This window comes from Rhea americana, unplaced genomic scaffold (genome assembly GCF_003343005.1).
Source record: "Rhea americana isolate MKP2758 unplaced genomic scaffold, rheAme1 scaffold_19, whole genome shotgun sequence".
In the NCBI taxonomy this organism is placed as follows: domain Eukaryota; kingdom Metazoa; phylum Chordata; class Aves; order Rheiformes; family Rheidae; genus Rhea; species Rhea americana.
In genome coordinates this window covers 8,173,539-8,191,468 of record NW_028186038.1, presented here as the reverse complement: position 1 = coordinate 8,191,468, position 17,930 = coordinate 8,173,539, and the positions used below count along the sequence as shown (strand labels likewise).

The 17,930-nt window shown below is 38.0% G+C and overlaps 1 protein-coding gene across 1 annotated transcript; it reads left to right on the top strand.

Annotated features, from left to right (window-relative positions):
- The first annotated feature begins 1,378 nt into the window (after positions 1-1,378).
- Positions 1,379-17,505, top strand: RFT1 (RFT1 glycolipid translocator homolog). Its single transcript, XM_085302535.1, has 13 exons — positions 1,379-1,471; positions 1,575-1,660; positions 1,847-1,963; positions 3,400-3,589; positions 4,175-4,276; positions 5,162-5,296; positions 6,450-6,528; positions 7,485-7,535; positions 8,902-9,032; positions 10,241-10,385; positions 12,512-12,617; positions 14,494-14,743; positions 15,680-17,505. Exons 1-13 carry the CDS (start codon positions 1,409-1,411, stop codon positions 15,842-15,844), a joined length of 1,620 nt encoding a protein of 539 aa, XP_085158661.1. The 5' UTR covers positions 1,379-1,408; the 3' UTR covers positions 15,845-17,505.
- Positions 17,506-17,930: the final 425 nt, after the last annotated feature.

Sequence of the window (17,930 nt, the reverse complement as noted above, 5' to 3'; positions counted from 1 at the left end):
TGTTCCTCAGCTGCAGCTTTATTTTCCTTTGCAGTATATTTATTAATTTGTGATGAGTTTTAATAGTTAAGTTCAAATCCCACAGTTTAGTACCACTACAGAAGCCATAGTATACAGCGAGTGCTTTGGACTTAAGTTGTCACCACCGTTGTCACTAGAAAGGACCTGGAGCCTAAGTTAACACAGCGCTTCTAGCTGTCTTTTCCATTTGAGAACTGGACGGAAAGCTGCTTGAAAACAGAGAGGAGGAGGAGGCAGGGTTTCCTAATAGCTCTTCTGTAACTCCAGATCCCCTAACCCCTCCTGTCGGCCATTGGCCTGACTTAGAACAAATTAACTTCTCCCTGTTGTCCTGTCAGCATCTTTAAAATGAGATAATAGGCAGTTAAGTGTTTTGAACTATAAAATTCAAGTTAGCTGTTAACTGTATCAGTATTGTACTTAAAAGTACTCATAGGGTACTTATTGGGTATATTCTTCTGCCCCATATATCCACCTTATATAACACTTTCAGATTATTTAAATAATGTTACCAGTGTTGTTGGCAAAGAAAGTCTAGAAAGCTTGACTCTGAAGAGCTGAAGTGATGGGCATAGCATCTCGGGGGAGAAGGGAATTCGATGTTGGCAGAAGACACTGCTGCTTTGCATGGGCTTTGAAGAATTTTAGTTGGTCATTCAACCTCTTTAAGATCCTGATTTAAACTGGGGCTGTTGATATTCTGTTGTTAAGGAGCTTAGGGCTTTTTCTTTTTTAGGACGCTTTTTCTCCCCCCTGCCACTCCGAAAGCTTTGACATCTGCTGCTAAGTGGAATGTTTATAGAATTGCTAAGAAAAATATCACTGTCCTGCGTCAGGAGAGCCATGCTTTTTAACGGGAATGATCTAACATATAGCAGGTTACAATCTTTTTATAGATGCTGCTTAAATAATGGTGTGAAGCAGCCTGGAACGAGTCCTCTGATGTACCCGGAGAGAAGAGTGTTCTCCTTTTTAAAGACTTTTAGACAGTGAATTGTTAAATGCAAGTCATTAGGATTAAATTGTGTCTTTATTTGAGGGTGTATGTGTAAAAATATATGTTATTTTGCAGAAATGATATGCTTTCTCCTTGCTGCAGCGAAGGTCGGCTTTACCTCGGTCTTGGAGGAGAGCGGCTTCCCCCTCCGATGCAGGCGCGCTAGTGCAGGCTTGCTCTCAGTTTACACAGGGCTTCCTACAACTTGCGGAGAAACGTTCTCGGGCTTCCGCGGTCGGGAACACGCCCCCGTCTCGCCCGGCGAGGCGCATCCGCGGGCAGCGGCCCGACGCGCCGAGCGGCCGARGCGGAGCCTCCGCGCCCGCCCGCCGCCGCCGCCCCGCCCCGCCTGACGGGATCGCGGCGCGACGGCGGCGGCGGCGGCTCCTCATGGCCGCGCAGGACGCGCTCAGGCAGACGGCGCGGCTGGCCTCCTCCGGCGCCTTGCTGCAGGTGCGGGGCCGCGCCGGTTCGCGCCGCGCCCCCCACCCGCCCGCCCGCCCTGCGCCGCCGCGCGGGAGGCGGCCGGGCGCCAGGCGGTTCCGTGTCTCGGCAGGTGCTGTCCCGGGGCGTCTCCTTCGCGCTGAACGCCTTCGCGCTCCGCCACCTCTCCAGGGAGCTCCTGGGCGTCGCCGGCGTGAGGTGAGCGGGGCGCGGCGGGGCGCGGCGGCCTTCCCGCCTGGGGGCAGCGCTGTGGCGTGGGAGCGGCGCCGCCTGCGGGGGCCGTTTTGACCCTGGGTGATCCTCAGGGGTCGCTTCGCTGCGAGCGAGTCCCCAAATGTACCTAAAGCACTAATTTTTCCCTCGCTTTTTCCTCATGTGCTTTAGGCTGACGCTGCTTTATTCGACAGTTCTCTTCCTAGCCAGGGAGGCGTTTCGTAGAGCGTGTCTGAGCGGAGGCGCAAAGCGCAACTGGGCTAAAACGATTAATCTGCTGTGGCTAACGTAAGAGACCTTTAAAAAATAGTGTTTGCCCCTGTTTTTTTTTTTGTCTGAGAAACTAAAGCAAAATGAAAGCAGGTATGAAACAGGTGGGACCATTATTTCACAACTGAGCCACTTAGTAACCACAGTCATGCTTTCAGGACTGATGCAATGGCTCAGATGGCTGAATATGACTTTATTACTATTATTCCTCTTGAGTAAATGGGCAGGTATACTGCTAAAGGTGCTACCAGGAACCATTAGTTTTTTCACTTGTTTCTGGGTTTTCATGTATGCTGTAATAGTCAGAGGTAAACCTGTTGCGTGAATCTATAGTCCTTTCTTTTTCTTGCCTAGGCTTATTTCTTTATTACACCATATGCATATATGGTAATGGTGGGCATGGTGGAAAACTAACTCTACAAGAAAAAAGAGTATTTTTCCATTGACTTTCCCTGGAACTGCACAGTTACTGGATCTGGCCCAGCCTCGGGGGAGGGGGCTACGTGTGGTCATCTGCATCCAGGGATAAGAAGGAGGGATTGTCCCATTCAGGGATAGCTGCTGTTTGTCACTTTAGTTGTGACGTGGATTACTTTAAGCAGACAGATGTTAAATGATACAGTAAATGACTGTGTCCTATTTATTCTTTTTTTCCTAGTGAAACATAACTTTAAAATGAAGATTAACTTTCTTGAAGGATGTGAAAACATCAGATATCTTAGGGATGTGATAACGGGAGGGTGAGATAAAACCTGCTGCAATGATACAAAAATTTCCACACTCTACCAGAGGCTTTGTGTTCCTGAAGCAGTGTCAACAGAAGGTAATACAAGTCTGCACTCCTGTGCATAACTTGGCTTCTTAGCTGCAATCACTAATTGAGGTAGCTTTGAGCTGTGGTATAGCAGCATGAACTGGCATACCTGAAGTGCAGGCATGCATTTTCTTCTGCTAACTCTGCTGTCCCTCTCTGGAGAACCAGTGATCTCTGGAAGTGTGAAACTAGTAGTTGGAGTGGTGACTTTATTTGCTATTACACCAAGATTCTCTAAAGCTTGTCTGTCAAGTCCCTAGTAATCATAATACTATAAAAAACATTTTTTAGACACTTACATAATTCTACAGGCTGATATGGGACCAGAGTTGTTCAGACTTGGAAAATATGAGAAGTAGATAGTTGGCCTTATTCTTAAGTAGAAAGCAGACAAGTCAGAGAAATGTTTTCCCATCTGTGCCTCAGAAAAGAATGTGTAAAGATGTCCATTACAAAAAAACCCCACAAAACCAAACTAAAAAAATCGAAGTATTCTTGGTGTAGTTGCAATAGAATTGAATTCTGTAGAACACTTTTAATTTTTTTTAATATGGCAGTATGTGAAATTTTAATTAATTTTTCACCTTTTTCCTACTTAAAAGTATAACTTATACTGATTGCTTTTATGTTAACTTTTTAGAGTTCCTCTTGGTATTTTTTGGTCTATTTTCTTGGGTGCAGTCTGGCTACAGCTGCTTGAAGTACCTGATCCCATTGTGGTTCCTCATTATCAAGCTGGTGTAGTGGCATTTGGTCTTTCTGCAGTTATAGAGCTTCTGGGAGAACCTTTCTGGGTTTTGGCACAAGCTCATTTGCTCGTAAGACTCAAGGTTAGTAAAGCAGGCTAAGTATATGGGGGGGAACCTCTCTTTACTGAAGAGAAAATAAAAAGCTAATGCAAAAAACAGAATTCCCAGACTAGGTGTTTGTGTGTGTTCAAGCACATTAAAATATGTCAGGTTTAATACTGTAGAACTTACTTGTGACATAATACCTGTTAAAGCAAAGAAGTTAGTTTATTTAGAAACTATCACCATGCTGATCATTGAATATGTAATCATGGGTTTTAGCTGGAGGGAGGGGCATATAGCTTCTGTAATTTTGCATTTCAATTGAGTGAATATTAAATTGTGAAATGCAGCAATTGAACACGTTTATCTTGAGTAAAATTTTCTCCCTTATATCCCATACAATTGATAGGGAAAGTATGATGAAGTAATTGAGACACAAGAATAGAGGATTTACAGAGTAATTGCAATTTAAGGTGACCAATTAAGCAGAAAAAACCTCGCAATAAAGTCTTACTGATTGTTTTTTTTATATTCCTCCTACATAAATCGTGTGTGAAATGTTTTAAGTATCTGTATACGCTTAAGGTGGCAAAAAATAAAATTTCTGTTTTCTTTTTCTTAAAGGTAGTTGCTGAAAGCTTTTCAGTATTGTCAAAATGCGTTTTAACGGTTATTCTAGTAATTCTTTGTCCTCAGTGGGGCCTTTACATTTTTTGCTTGGCGCAGGTAAGTTTCCTGTGTTGTTTTTCTGTAAGTTCTTGATTCATCATCTGACTCTTCCTTTTTTTTTTTTTTTTTTTTTTTCTTTTTTTTTTACATTTAGACCGTTAAATAATGTAGAGGTGAGAGGAAAATACTTCTGTGAGGTTTAAGGTGGAAGTCTCATTATGCTGATACTCATTGACTTGTACTTTGACCAATATCTGCTTGAGATGTGTAAGAGAGCACTGTGTTCTATGTATGAGGACACATTCTGCAGATAAGGTTGTGTTATTTTATGTAAGCTTTATTTTAACTTTCTTCTGAATCATTTATGTTCTAATGCTTGAGGAGTCTACTTATCAGCTGGCTTCAATCTTAAATATTTGACTTTGTGTTCTGCTGTGTAGAAGATGATAATTAGAAGGTAACAAGTACTACTTACATCTGTTTGACTTAGGTTAAGACTTTTTTGTTACTACAATAAAGAATAAATCAGTGTCTGAAAAGTAGATGTGGCCTGTATGTTATCAGATCACCTATACCATGCTGCCTGTGGTATGTAGCTTGTGTAGACAGTAGTTGCGCTGGCAGTTCTCCTCATCCAGAAGAATAATTGCTTTAAAATTGAACTGAGCATATCGTAAGTTTAAAAATACTGAAAAAAACAAAAAAAAAAAAAAAAAAAAAAAAAAAAAAAAAAAAGCTGACAGAGCCAATCACGATGCTAAAATACTGATTTCAAAGTCAACAGCTCATGTTTAATTTAATATCTTTAGCCATTTGACAGGGTTAAGAATACACAATACCTTCTCTCCTTTCTGAATTTGGTATTCTAGCATGTTATTTTGCATTTGTAAGTTAGTTTTGTATCACTGGTCTTTTTCTTCTATCTTTTCTTCTCCTTCCCAGCTTTTATATACCAGTGTTCTGGTAATGTGCTATGTAATTTATTTTATGATATTTCTGGGATCTCCTGAAGCAACAAAGAAATCGTTTCCAGTTGCTAGAATGAAAGCTCTTTTACCTAACTTGGTAGAAGATGAGGTAGGTCAGAGTTTAGTTCTTAATTTTACAGTCTGTCTTGGGGAAAGTTTTGAAAATTAGTTTGAGGCACTGGAGTTAATAAATGTGATTCTTGAGGATATCTCTAAACTGTAAAAGAAATGGCTGCTTAAGAATAAACTGTCATATAGAAATTCTGGTATTAGTAACATGTATTATTTACATGTGGGCTGAATGCAGCTCCGAGGGAATGGGCTGTTTGCACAAGCAGATGACCACTCCTGTGTACACCTTGCTGTCCCTGCCGCAATGGGTAATGCAGCTGGCACAGCTATCCTCTGTTTCCCCCCCCACACACACACACCTCTTTTCTCCTGGTGAATACGTCCTTATAGCTTGGCAAAGTGCTGGGCTGTCACTGCTCGATTTCTGTCAAATATTTAAAGCCTTGTCAGAAAAACGTAACGATACTTGACCTTTTTGTTACGAGGTTGATGACTGACATATACTTTGTGTGAAGATACTAAAAGGTAAGTTGAAGGGAGAACATCTGTAGTGTGAAGGGAAAAGGCCAGGCGTCACTGCATCAGAGGCAGGGGCAGAACCATTCTACCACGGATTTTAGTACTTACTGTGTTACACAAACTAAACACTGTGGTGCATAGTGTGTTAAAGACGCTTGGATATCTACGATGTACTCTCAAGAGGAAATTGGACAAGGGAGGAAATGAAAAGCCATAGTTAGGGAAGATTTTTTTGGAAAACTTACAAATTGAGGTTGTTCTGGGTTGTTGCACTTGCTGGGACAGTTTGAAGAGTGGTAAGAAATTTGTCTATCACGAGGGCCAGGGATATACTGGCCTGATAAATAACTTCTGCCCCTCCCTCTGACTCTACTTTGTACTGGGCAGTTTTTTCTGTAGAAACCTTATTCAGGTCCTTTAGCCATCTGCAGCAAGAGTAACTTTCACCAAGGAAAGAGTTGCTTGGCCAAATCGGAGTGAGGTTTGTGCTTAGTTTAGCTGCATTTTAGATTAGTCATGAGGAAAATCCACAATGTTATAGCTGCTTGTTTATACCCAGTGGCTAGATATGCCCCAGAGTAACGCACTGTCTTTCTATTTTGTAATTCTACTTAGTAGTTTCAGTCATGTTTATTACAATTCAATATATTCTTTTTTTTTTTTTTTAATAGACTTTTGTTAACTGGAAAGAGGCACGATTGACTTGGAGCTTCTTCAAACAGTCTTTCTTGAAACAGATTTTGACAGAAGGTAAGGCTTAATATATAGGTGTGATGGAGAATGGCAAGGAGGGGATTGTTGAGACTGGAATTACGGCCTGCAGTCTGCCTTTTGCCTGTGTGCAAGAAACCCTTGGGAGGGAAGGTAGTTGGAAGGAGCCCAGAAACTGGATAAATTGCTGTGGCAACAGTGGCCAACTTCTGGTTGCTTCTTCCTCAGAAGTGATAAGGAAGTAGGCACCTGCTATCCATATATGCTTCAGCTGATTCAGTGTATTTGATGCCTTTGGAACTCATTGGACATGCTGCATATATACAGATAAGCTATAATTATATACAGCTGGGTGGGCTTCCATGATGAGGAGACAAGCCATTTGGCATGCGGTAGTGGAGCACCACTGTGGTTAGCTAATGCTAGCTTGCACTCTGTGTGAGAGGAGGAAAACAAAATTAAAAAAAAAATACTGAAAAATAAACTTGTCCCAAAAACAGATGATGATTTTTGTCCTTTAACACTATGCCAAGGTAATGTTAATTTGTGAATTTATGAAACTTATGTATAGCTTTCTTAGCTAATAAATATATTTAAATGACATTTTGAACTTAAGCTTATTTTTAATTCCTTACTTTCACTGTTCTTGAGTACGTTGTGGTATGAGCTGGTGACATTTTTCTTCACTGAAAAGACAATGTATGCCTTTAAAGATGAACGGATGAGTGCAAAATAAAGATGCTAATGAGTAATATACTAGTTACATAGTTGAGGACTTGGAGGGCCCTCCTTGTTGGGAGGCCGACTTTCAGAGAAGTTGTCACCGGCAGATGTAACCAACCTGGATGATGCTTTTGAGGGTCTTCTGAAGTAGCTGTTGGCCCGTTTGACCTTGTCTCTTGAATCCTTTGTTAGAAATATCTGAATAAATATCGTGAAGGATTTAAAGACTGTATTCTGTGCTTGCTGTTGATATCTGTATTTTGAACTTGCAGGTGAACGATATGTGATGACTTTTTTGAATGTGTTAAATTTTGGAGATCAGGGTAAGTGCAGTGAAGCTGTGGAATGACAACACAGTTAAGTCCCTGGTTTTGAGTTAATTCTGAAAATTTACAGAATTTGAAAACTAACTTGAAAATGTGGGAAGATTTCAGAGCCTTTGTGACTTTGAGGTATGTGTCAGAGACTGATAAATGGATATAGAAGAGAATTTAAGGTACTCAATTGTAGTGTAATTTTTCTCTGGATCTAAACTTTCCAATTTAGGTATGAGATACCATGTATCTTTTTTAACATTTGTTAGTATGGCTCTAGTTCTGTGTAATGCATTTTTTTTACAGTTGTTTTGTTTTCTTGCTGTTTTCTATCTGTTTAGCTGTTGTTGAAGTAAGAATGTTAAAATTCTCTAAATGTTTTACATTGTTCATAGTGTTGCATCTCAGACTGAGTTGTATTTTGTAAAAAGGTTCGTTGTGATTACACAGTAATATGCAGCAGCAGCAGTTCAGATGACTGAGTTGGCAGCATCTCAGGTCTTGCTGCTTGGGGAATGAAAATAGGCCATAATTGCAGGCCCAGTCTTAGAAGTTTTGTAGCTAGTTCAAACTACTCTTAATTTTTGGCAACAGTACGTTCCCCTGTAAATACTGATGGAGTGTAAATGCTTGCTGCCAGTAATTGCAGCCACTTACTGTCTTCCTTCCCTGAGGAATAGTTGAGCTGCCTCTTACTCAGAGGATCTTTAGAAGACTGAGGGCAGAAATGATGGCGCACTCAAGTGAGAAAACGTGGTTTCAAGTCAATGATATTGTGTTATTTTACTGTGAACATGTAAGACACTTACCCTTATACCTAACTACATATGTTATGAGTGATTGGATTGTGGTAACATGCACAGATGTCTTAGTAGCTTTGGAACAATACCTGGTATCTTACTGAAGATGAGAGCGCTGGTAAAATGTTGTGAAGGATTGCTCTTCCACCTCAGTGAATGAAAGTAAACATCTTTATGTTTAAAGATGAATGTCTTTCTCTTGTCCTGTATTTAGTAAAATTTTTACGTTCCTCTTCCCATTCAGTGAACAATCTTATTTTTCATTTTTTTTTTTTTAACTTTGAATACAGTAGGAATTGCAAGTGTATTTTGGTGCTGTTGCTAGATTCACTTCTAAGTAGTTGATACTCTTGCTCTAACTCTGCTATCTGTTAGCAAACCTTGCATTTTCAGGGCGTGGTTGCTGTCACTGGTTAGAATTTTTAGGGAACACTACTTCTAGGTGGCACTAAGTTCCACTTGTTTTCTTTGTTCAGTGGATATGTTAAACTAGAATACATGTAATTTGTTAAAGACTTAGAATTAAATTGATTCCTAAAAAAATTAAAGGTTGTTGGTGTCTTTTGTTTTTAAAGGTGTCTACGATATCATAAATAATCTTGGTTCATTGGTGGCCAGGTTTATATTTTTGCCTATTGAAGAGAGTTTTTATGTCTTTTTTGCTAAAGTATTGGAAAGAGGGAAAGATGTAAAGCACCAGAAACAGGTATGTTTCACCAAGCTCAGTTGTCAAATGTAGCTTGCTTTTTGTGTCACAGGAGTGTGACTAACAGAAGCGTGTGTTTAAATTTTTGAGGATAAAACCTGTTAAAGTTGAAAATAAAAGCTTGAAGCAAAAGTGAACAACAAAAATGAAGAAATGAGGCTGGACCAAACAAAATGAAAATGGGTAAAATTCTAATGAAATGGAAATTAAGGTATACAGTGACATAATACTGCATTATATTCTAACTGATGTTAACATCTACTTCAAATAGTATGATGTAAACCCTTGTGTACAGTGCGTTTTTGATGTACTTAGGCAATTGTAAAAATAGCATGTTTTCAATATTGAACCTAACAAATGAGTGCTATTTGAAATTACTTAGGAGTATAAGTAACTTGTTCATATTAAACTGTAATGCTTCCAAAGAATGAGATTTTGAAAGAGAAGAATTGGAGTGCGTTTTACTTGAGCTTTGGAATTTATGTAGAATAACAATGGCTTGTCGTAAGTAATGTAAGAGCAAGGAGTTCGTTCTGTGGAGCATTCATGCACGCTCTAAGTAGCAAATACTTGATCAAGCATGAAGTTCAACCTGGGCTACTTCCTCATGCTATACTTAGATAACTTTTCCTAGTAATTGTAGTATTTGCACAATAGCACACAGTTAAACAAATCTCATGCTTCAAGTTATTGGTGGGGTAAAGAAGGCATATGTAATGCATTCTATATGAAGTGTTGCATACTTGGCAAAATGACTTCTGGGTTTTCCCAGGGTATCTAGTGTCAGCTGCTTCTGGTAATGAGGCAGAAGGAGCTGGCAGGTTACTTGTTCTGGTGTGGCAAATCCTGCAATCTCACGCAGCAATAAAAATCTGACTCCTGCTAGCTGACATCGTGGCCTTAGGCAAGTGCACTGCTTTTCTTTTGCAATTTACTGACTTAACAGTGACAGAGCAATGTGCTGTTTGGTTGTTTCTTTGAGCAGACATACTGTTGGCTAATATTTGCATAGAGGTTTGAATAAGTAAGCTGTAGAACAGAGTAAGTATATAAATTTTTTTGGAAGTTAAGTGTGTACTGTTAATACAAAAAGTAATTTTGACACTTCTCTGCAACATTCAAACTGATTTTTTTTTGTAAAGCAGCTTTTCTATGTGAAAATAACTTATATTGTTTCTGATTCATGTTATTGACTACAATTCTTTCAGGATAATGTTGCTATGGCTGCAAGTGTGTTAGAATTGCTGTTGAAACTTGTCCTTCTGATTGGCCTTACCATCACGGTTTTTGGCTATGCCTATTCTCAGCTGGCTCTGGATGTTTATGGAGGCTCAGTGCTCAGTTCTGGAACAGGTAAGATTTTATAGAGCTGGCAAAGTAGCAATCCTCTCTAAAGGGAAACTAGCAGTTAAGAATTTTTAGGTGAATCAGCCATTCTGCCTTTCTGAGCAATGTCATGTCAGATGAAAAGGAACTTAGTATTGAGTCCTAATGAGGAACTGAACTATACTCTGTTAATAAGCCTGCTCTTGTTTTGGCTAAACTGTGTTGTTTCATTGTCTTGTTGTGCACATTTAAACCTGGAATATTTTGACTTTCTGATTGGAGTTTGAAGTTTCTTCTGGCATCTGCTGTGGAAGTGATGATGTTACTCAACAACAGTATTAATGGTATCTGCAGGTTTGTGTACAATGAAGAATTGAAGAAACTGTCCTGTCATGTGTTGGGAGCCAGAGCACTTGCTCTTTGTCATGTGGTATAACAACAGTAGCATGGCTGCAGGGTGCCCTCCATTCTACCTCTGTAAACTCTGTTGTATCAGACTCTTTAATAGTCTTGGTTTTGTTACTAGTTACAATTGAAGTTGATCATTGCTATGTTACTTTAGTAAGATAATGGCACATCCCTCACAAGACTGCCTTGCATAGACTGTACAGGATGAAACCGAACTGTGCAGAAAACAAGATTGTATAGGCTGGAAAACTATTGTGTGGACTTCTGTGTGTGTGTGTGTGTGTGTGTGTGTGTGTACCTGCCCTTCATTAGAACAAATGTAGCTTTTTAATGATAACCTGCTTTCATGACCTGTTAGTTGGTGCTTGCAGAAATTTATTTACATAAGTCTTACTGGATTCAACTTGTCTGGATGCAGAACCTAATCCCTTCATTGTAGCATCTTTGAGTATGTAGTTACCCTGTATTTAAACGGGTTGAAGAGCTCTAAGCAAGTGTGATCAAGTTTGAGGCTTTACCTTTCTGGAAAGGAACACATTTAAAGGATTGTATGTATTTGACTACTCAGTAATGCAAATTTGTGAACTCAGCTGTCAAAAGAAGTGTAGATCATAACCAAAGAAGCCATGGTTCTATCTGGAAAAGATAATGTTTGTTACACTGCTAAAATATGTGATAGTAACAATTTCACTAGAGTTTTGCATATTAAGGGATAAGATTTACAAATCTGTCAAGAGAAGCAGTCAAGCAGTTAGTAGGCCACATAGGGTTTGCAGATGGAAAAGCAGAGGTTAATAATTTCTTCCTGGAATATAGACACACAAACTGCAACCTGGGTTTTTTTTCAGACTCTGTCTTCCCTACGTGTTTCTGTTCCAAAAGCAGTTTGTCAATTGACTCACTAGCTCCTGCTAGAAAACCCAGTCATCCTACTGTAGCACCTCTTCACAGAAACTCTGTTTTCTGCATGGAAATTTGTTCTGTAGCTGAACTGGCTTGGTTCCTTCCATCCTGGGTGAAGACCTAGCAGCTCCCTTGTGGGACCAGCGTTTGTGTTGTGATTCTGTCTGGAGGCTCTGCCTGTGCTGTTGCAGGAGATTTCTAGTCAGGCTTGCATTTTTAATTTCACGTATATTTTAAGAGGACATTACAGGGAAGATGGAAGGCAGTGTGTGACAATATTTTGTTGAAGAATCCTATGACAGAGCTCTGCACCATGAAACAATGTTCGTGGGATGTTGCTTAGCTTGTATTAAATTGCAATTACTTTATTCATTGTTAAGATCATTTGATTTACTCTAACTCCATGAGACTTTTTTTTTTTTTACTTCTAAATGTTAAGCATTTAATTTTTGCTTGTACATCAGGCTCTAAACTCAGCATGTTATTTGAAAGCTGATGCTTGATTTGTATGGTGATCTTAAGTAAAATCGTGTGGTTGTATAACCAAGACCATTTTCAATACTTCTGTCCTGTCTGTTGTGTTGAACTGTCTTGTCACTAATACATGGAGCTATAATGACTACTCTTGTGCATTTTGGGTTTTATGTTTTTATTTTGCCTCATTTAGTTCATTGATTTTCCTGTAAAGATATCTAGACTGGACGTTTGTTCAGATGAACTTGTTTCTGTTATCATCAGTGATAACATTACATCTTTTTGTCTCTTAGTATCAGTGAATGTAAAAACAATTTGGTTTTGTAATAGATATAACAGTACATTAATGTGTTTTGTTGTTTTTTTAGGTCCAAGTCTCCTCCGGTGTTATTCTTTATATGTCCTATTTCTTGCCGTCAATGGAGTAACGGAATGTTTTACGTTTGCTTTGATGTGCAAAGAGGAGGTAGACAAGTAGGTAATAGTAGTCACTAGAATATTCATGCAGTTAATCTTTATATGGTTTGCTTGGAGTTCAGTGTTTAGACAGGGAGCTATTGTTCTGCATGAATGTGTGTTTGGAAAGTAACTAGAACTTTAGTTTTAAGCAGATCATTATTTAAAACCATCATTCAGGTCTCGTAACTATTAAATGATTTCCCTTATTTACATGTGCAATTTCAGAAATACTGTGTATCAGTTGTTCTGAATGACCTAACCTGTAGCTTGCAGCTTTTTTCCTCTCCCCTTTTTTTGTCCTCTCACTTTTTCCCCTGACTATATCCTGTGTCTGTGCTTAGGTGGAGGAAAGTTGGCTTTTGCTGACAAGAGAAAGAGTTTAGTTGTTACTTAATGCTTAAGATTCGTTTGTGTTCTCTTCATGATGAATGAAATAGAAAACAAAATCTTTTAGTTCTATGCTCTATAGGCAAGGACTTAACAGCTGTAAAGATTTACTCAGTCTTGTTTTACTTAAATAACTTTTTTATTATAATACTATATTGCATTGTCTATTTTGTCTTAGTTCTAGGTGATTTCTTGCTCTTGAAGGTGGTGATGATGGTGTTTCTTAAAGTGTGTTAATATGCACTTTATGGATGACTTTCAAACTTTATGTATTTGGAAAAAAAAATTAGCTGAAGTACGCTTTTCAGTATGTCTTTTTGATCAGTTTCATTCATGTAGCATTTTGGTAAATTCAGGAGTGATAGTCCCTCAAACACTAGAAATTTATTCTTTCCCTGACAAATGTTTTTCTTTTTGTTCTTTTCATCTCATAAGACATAGCAAAGAGTGCAAAAAAAAAAAAAAAAAGCCTTGGGTCATGTTAAATTTGTAATTTAATTGAACTCGTATTAACTGAAACTTCAGAAATGATTTTGATAGTAAATATTTTTTGAATGAAAGCTTGCATTGAAGCAGAAGGCTAGCTCAAACTATGTTAGAGAGCTTATTTAGCCTCCTTTCTGGAAATTCCAAGCATCCTATGGAGATGTCAAACTTTAAACCATTTCCACTGTTGGGAGTCAGGAGTAAGCATTAGAAATATCGCATAGTACAGTGTTTCTACCCCACTGCTCATTACTAGTTGTATTAAAAAGACTACATCAAACTTTAGGAAAACAGCATTTACAGTACAAGCCTAATGAATCTTTTAATTTCCTAGCCTGGATGCTTTGGCCAAAATGCTAAGATTAATAGGATATTAAAAGGATATTAAAAAAAGAATTAATTTCTCTGGTGTACCAGAGAAATTCTGGTTCTCCTTGCCCCCCTGCAGTGCTACCGTAAGACTTTTTTCACTTCTTTAGCAGCTGTCCATTACAAGACCGTTTTAAAATTAATTTAAATGAGCTGTTTTCCACAGGCAAAGCAATACCTTTTCTTAGATTGACAAAGTCTCCTTTCATTACCCTTTTAAAGTGTGAACTTGTCTTCAAAGTCACTGTTCAGAGCAGAAATTGAATGAGACTTCACCTTATTTTTGAGCATTATTTTTCTTTACTAGCTATCTAATACAACATAGCAAACAAAATCTTTAAAGTTTTACAACCATTGCAAACTGTTGCTACTAAATTTGACTTTCAGAAGTGATTGGAGTTAACTAATGAAATAGAATTTCCCTCATGTAATGGTAGTGCTTGCTTTTTTGGTAGGATTTTCCACTCTTCCCATGAAATTTTTTATTAACATCTTGGTTTTCAGATTTGTCTCTACTTCCATTAGGAAAGGATAAGATAATTTATCCAGTCCTCTTTTTAGAAAATTGTGATATTTGTTTTCAAGTATACATTTAATAAATAAGTACTGTAACTGACTATGTTATTTAAGTTGTTTCTTCTTTTCCTAGGTACAATTTTGTTATGCTGGCCTTGTCATTCACATTCTTGTGCATCTCTTATTTTCTGACCCATTGGCATGGCAGTGTAGGCTTTATCCTTGCCAACTGCTTTAATATGGGTATTCGAATAGCTCACAGCATCCATTATATCTATGATTTCTTCAAAGAAAGCACTTACAGACCCTTGACAGGCTTGCTGCCTTCACCACTCCTAGTGCTTGTTTATATCGTAAGTGGAGCAATTACTGTTTTCTCAGAGGTAAGTATCATTGTCAGGTTTGCTTTCACTGTAGAGGTTAATGTCAGATGACTTGTGTTTCCGGAAACAGTGAAATTAAATTATCAAAAAAGCTCATAATCGTAGGCTGGAAGCCCTTCATTACTGACTTGCAAGAATGCATATATCTATTAAGAGATTAAGTGAATACATGTAATATATTGAACTTCCTCTCTTGTATATTTTTATATGATATGTAATTACCTCTACCACCTAGAGAAGGTGTATCTGACAAGAGAAATGAAATTTAGTGCATTTCTACTGTCTGTAGCTGAATAAGCTCCTCAGTTTCAAATACTATTTGAAATTTTGCAGTAGAACAAAAGAACCGCTGTGGAAAAAAAAGGCAGAGGGGAAAGGGAGGATGACCAAAACGGAAAATTGCCCTAAAATTGTTTCTCTTCAGGCTGCTGGATCATATTTGGACAGACTGATTATTACAGCGATGGTAGCATTTCAATGTACAGGAACTTGACAGATGCAAATGTTTTATCTTAGAAAGGAGATTCCATTGTGTGTCTTACAATGGAAGGTTTCCAGTGGGATTTTTCTTAGAATATAGTTTAATACATTGCTGCAAAACGACACTTATGTGGACCAGCAGAATTTTCTTAATTTAGCAACATATATCTACCTGGCAAATACCTAATAAATGTGGAAGTTATTACATGCTGAATGTTTATTTTTTGCTGTTTGACAGAAATTCTCTTCATAGCAAAACAAGCATTGTGACTGCTGGAGATAAATTTTACTGCAGGATCAATGCATGTGGCAAATCTTTCTAGCACTTGCTTACAATGCTCACCTTGATAATGTTGGTAGCATTGTCAAGAGAGATGTTGGACCTTTGTTACTGAAATGGTATACCCATCTTATGCTGTCTGGTCTTCCTACAATTGCTTGTTTCCTTTGTTGTAGGTATTCTTCTGCTGCGATAAGGGTTGGATGGCAAGGCTGATTCATATCGGCGTGGGAGCTCTGTGCTTCGCAGCAACCATCGTTACTGTTTGCTGCACAGAGACCAAGCTCATCCACTTTGTCAGAAGCCAGTTCCTCTCACGGTACATGAAGAAAGGAACCTAAGATGCTCACGTGAAGAACAGTTCTTGTATATGCTTGCAGTGAAGGGCTATATTTTTCCACATAAAGTATGTTCGGAAAAATGTTTGCATGTGAACGTCTTAAAAACATCAGAACTGGAATGGAAATTTTTGCCAGCTGAATACTATTTCCTCTTCTAAACCAATCAGTGCAGTGAAAGAGGGATGAGTAATTTCTTTGTGTGTCATTCTTTTCTAAGCTTTTCTGCAGGCAGCCTCAATGTACTCTTTGATGAATGGTCAGTATCTTTCTGATGTCACCCAGCTGACAAACTTCATGTGAGGAACTCCCATTCTTACCAGTTAGACACATGTGGATGAAGGCGTTGTGTGCCTTACAATTTTAATTAAGATGTAATTAAGAATACTCTTACAAAGTTGGGATAACTGGCTGGAGAAGAAATTATCTGACATGAAAAGTGCTGAAGAAGATAGCACTAGAGCAAGGAGCAATAACAGTATAACTGTTATTGAACTAGAACATAGTTGAGTGCAGAGAAATTGAATTATCAGTGTATTGAAGTGTAAAGCAGTGAACAGAAAGCTTCTGACATCTACAAGTAAGTTAACAGAACACATTATATGTCTATGCTAACTGTGTAAGATTTTATTTCACACTGCATACCCTTCATTTATGAAGGTATTGATCGTCAGAAATATCATGCAATCCCAACTAAATAATAAATGTAATGGGGTTTGGAGCTGAATTTTACAAAAGGCACTGGTAAGTACAGTCACAGTGAAGCTCAAGTCCTAGAAGGTTGAATTAACCAACAATATTCTTTCTACTCTTTTTTTTTTGTTCTTTAACATGAACAATTTCCTTCTCAAAACGACTTTTGCTTGTCTACCAGATCAAATACTTAATAGGTTTAGTGAGAGATTTCTTTCTAGCATTTGTGCATACGAATGCTGAGACTTCTGTTACTAGACAGAAAAAGCTTCTAGATTCAGCTAGATTCTTCTCTTGTCTTTTACCTGTATTTGTTCAGTCTTAAACTTTGTATTTTTTTTGATTATCAGAAAACTTGGACGTACAAAGGCTATAAAATGAGGTATTGGGCTGCTGTGTTCTATGTTTTACAAAAGGTATATTCTAATGCCTATCTAAGATCTGAATCTGGCAGTTTTGGACTATACAAGTAGGTTTTAAAAAAATCAGTGTTCCATTTGTGGTGTTTATATGAACCAAAATGTCAGGTAATGGAGAATGTGTGCTCAAATGTGTGCAGTCTGTAAAGATTTTAGTTTGATTATATAGCTGTCCAAGAACTATGAAGTTGCTTATGGAACACTTCACTGTAATGACATGGAGGAATTCACCTTAGCAACCATTGCTCACAGAGAGAAATACTTTCTAGTATTACTATATTCCGTTTGGCACTGTTAGAAATATAAATATTTTCTACACTCTAGTACTTAAAGGATATTGCCAGAGATGTTTTATATGAAAATTTGAGGACAGAGAGATTAGAATAGGGAAGCTAAAACATAAAGGCCAGAGAAGAAGGAAGATGTCCTCCTCCTTCAAGTTTCAGTGTTGTTTCTTTTGCCTTGCTGGAAGATAGTAGATGGAGGTTGGTTAGTTCTTCTGAAACTGTTATGAAATCTGCCTAAATAAAATAAACTGGACAGCATTCTCAACTGTTATGTGAATTTGATTTTTTTGGCTTTTTTTTTTTTTTTTTTTTNTTTTTTTTTTTTTTTTTTTTTTGCTTCTGAATTGTCTTGCATTTTTTTTGTTGCCTCTGTCAGGTGTGGAGTTTGTTGTGAAGTACAATTCTATAGATTGCAGAGGATTTAAAAACTTCTATAATAATTTTTTATATAAATATTTATTATAAATTATTACTGCATAGAGTTGCTTTACCTTTACCTCTTAGGTCATAGTTTGAAAGCACAGAAGATTTGCATGTAAGCATTATTTTCAATCCCCTTTTTTTCTTTTTCCACATGACTTGAGGACTGACCTTATGGGAACATCTCAATCCGTAAATTATATCTGTTTCCTGGGGTGAGAGATTTTTGTGTAGCCGATCAGTTAATGTGCTCTGAAGTTTTAATACAAG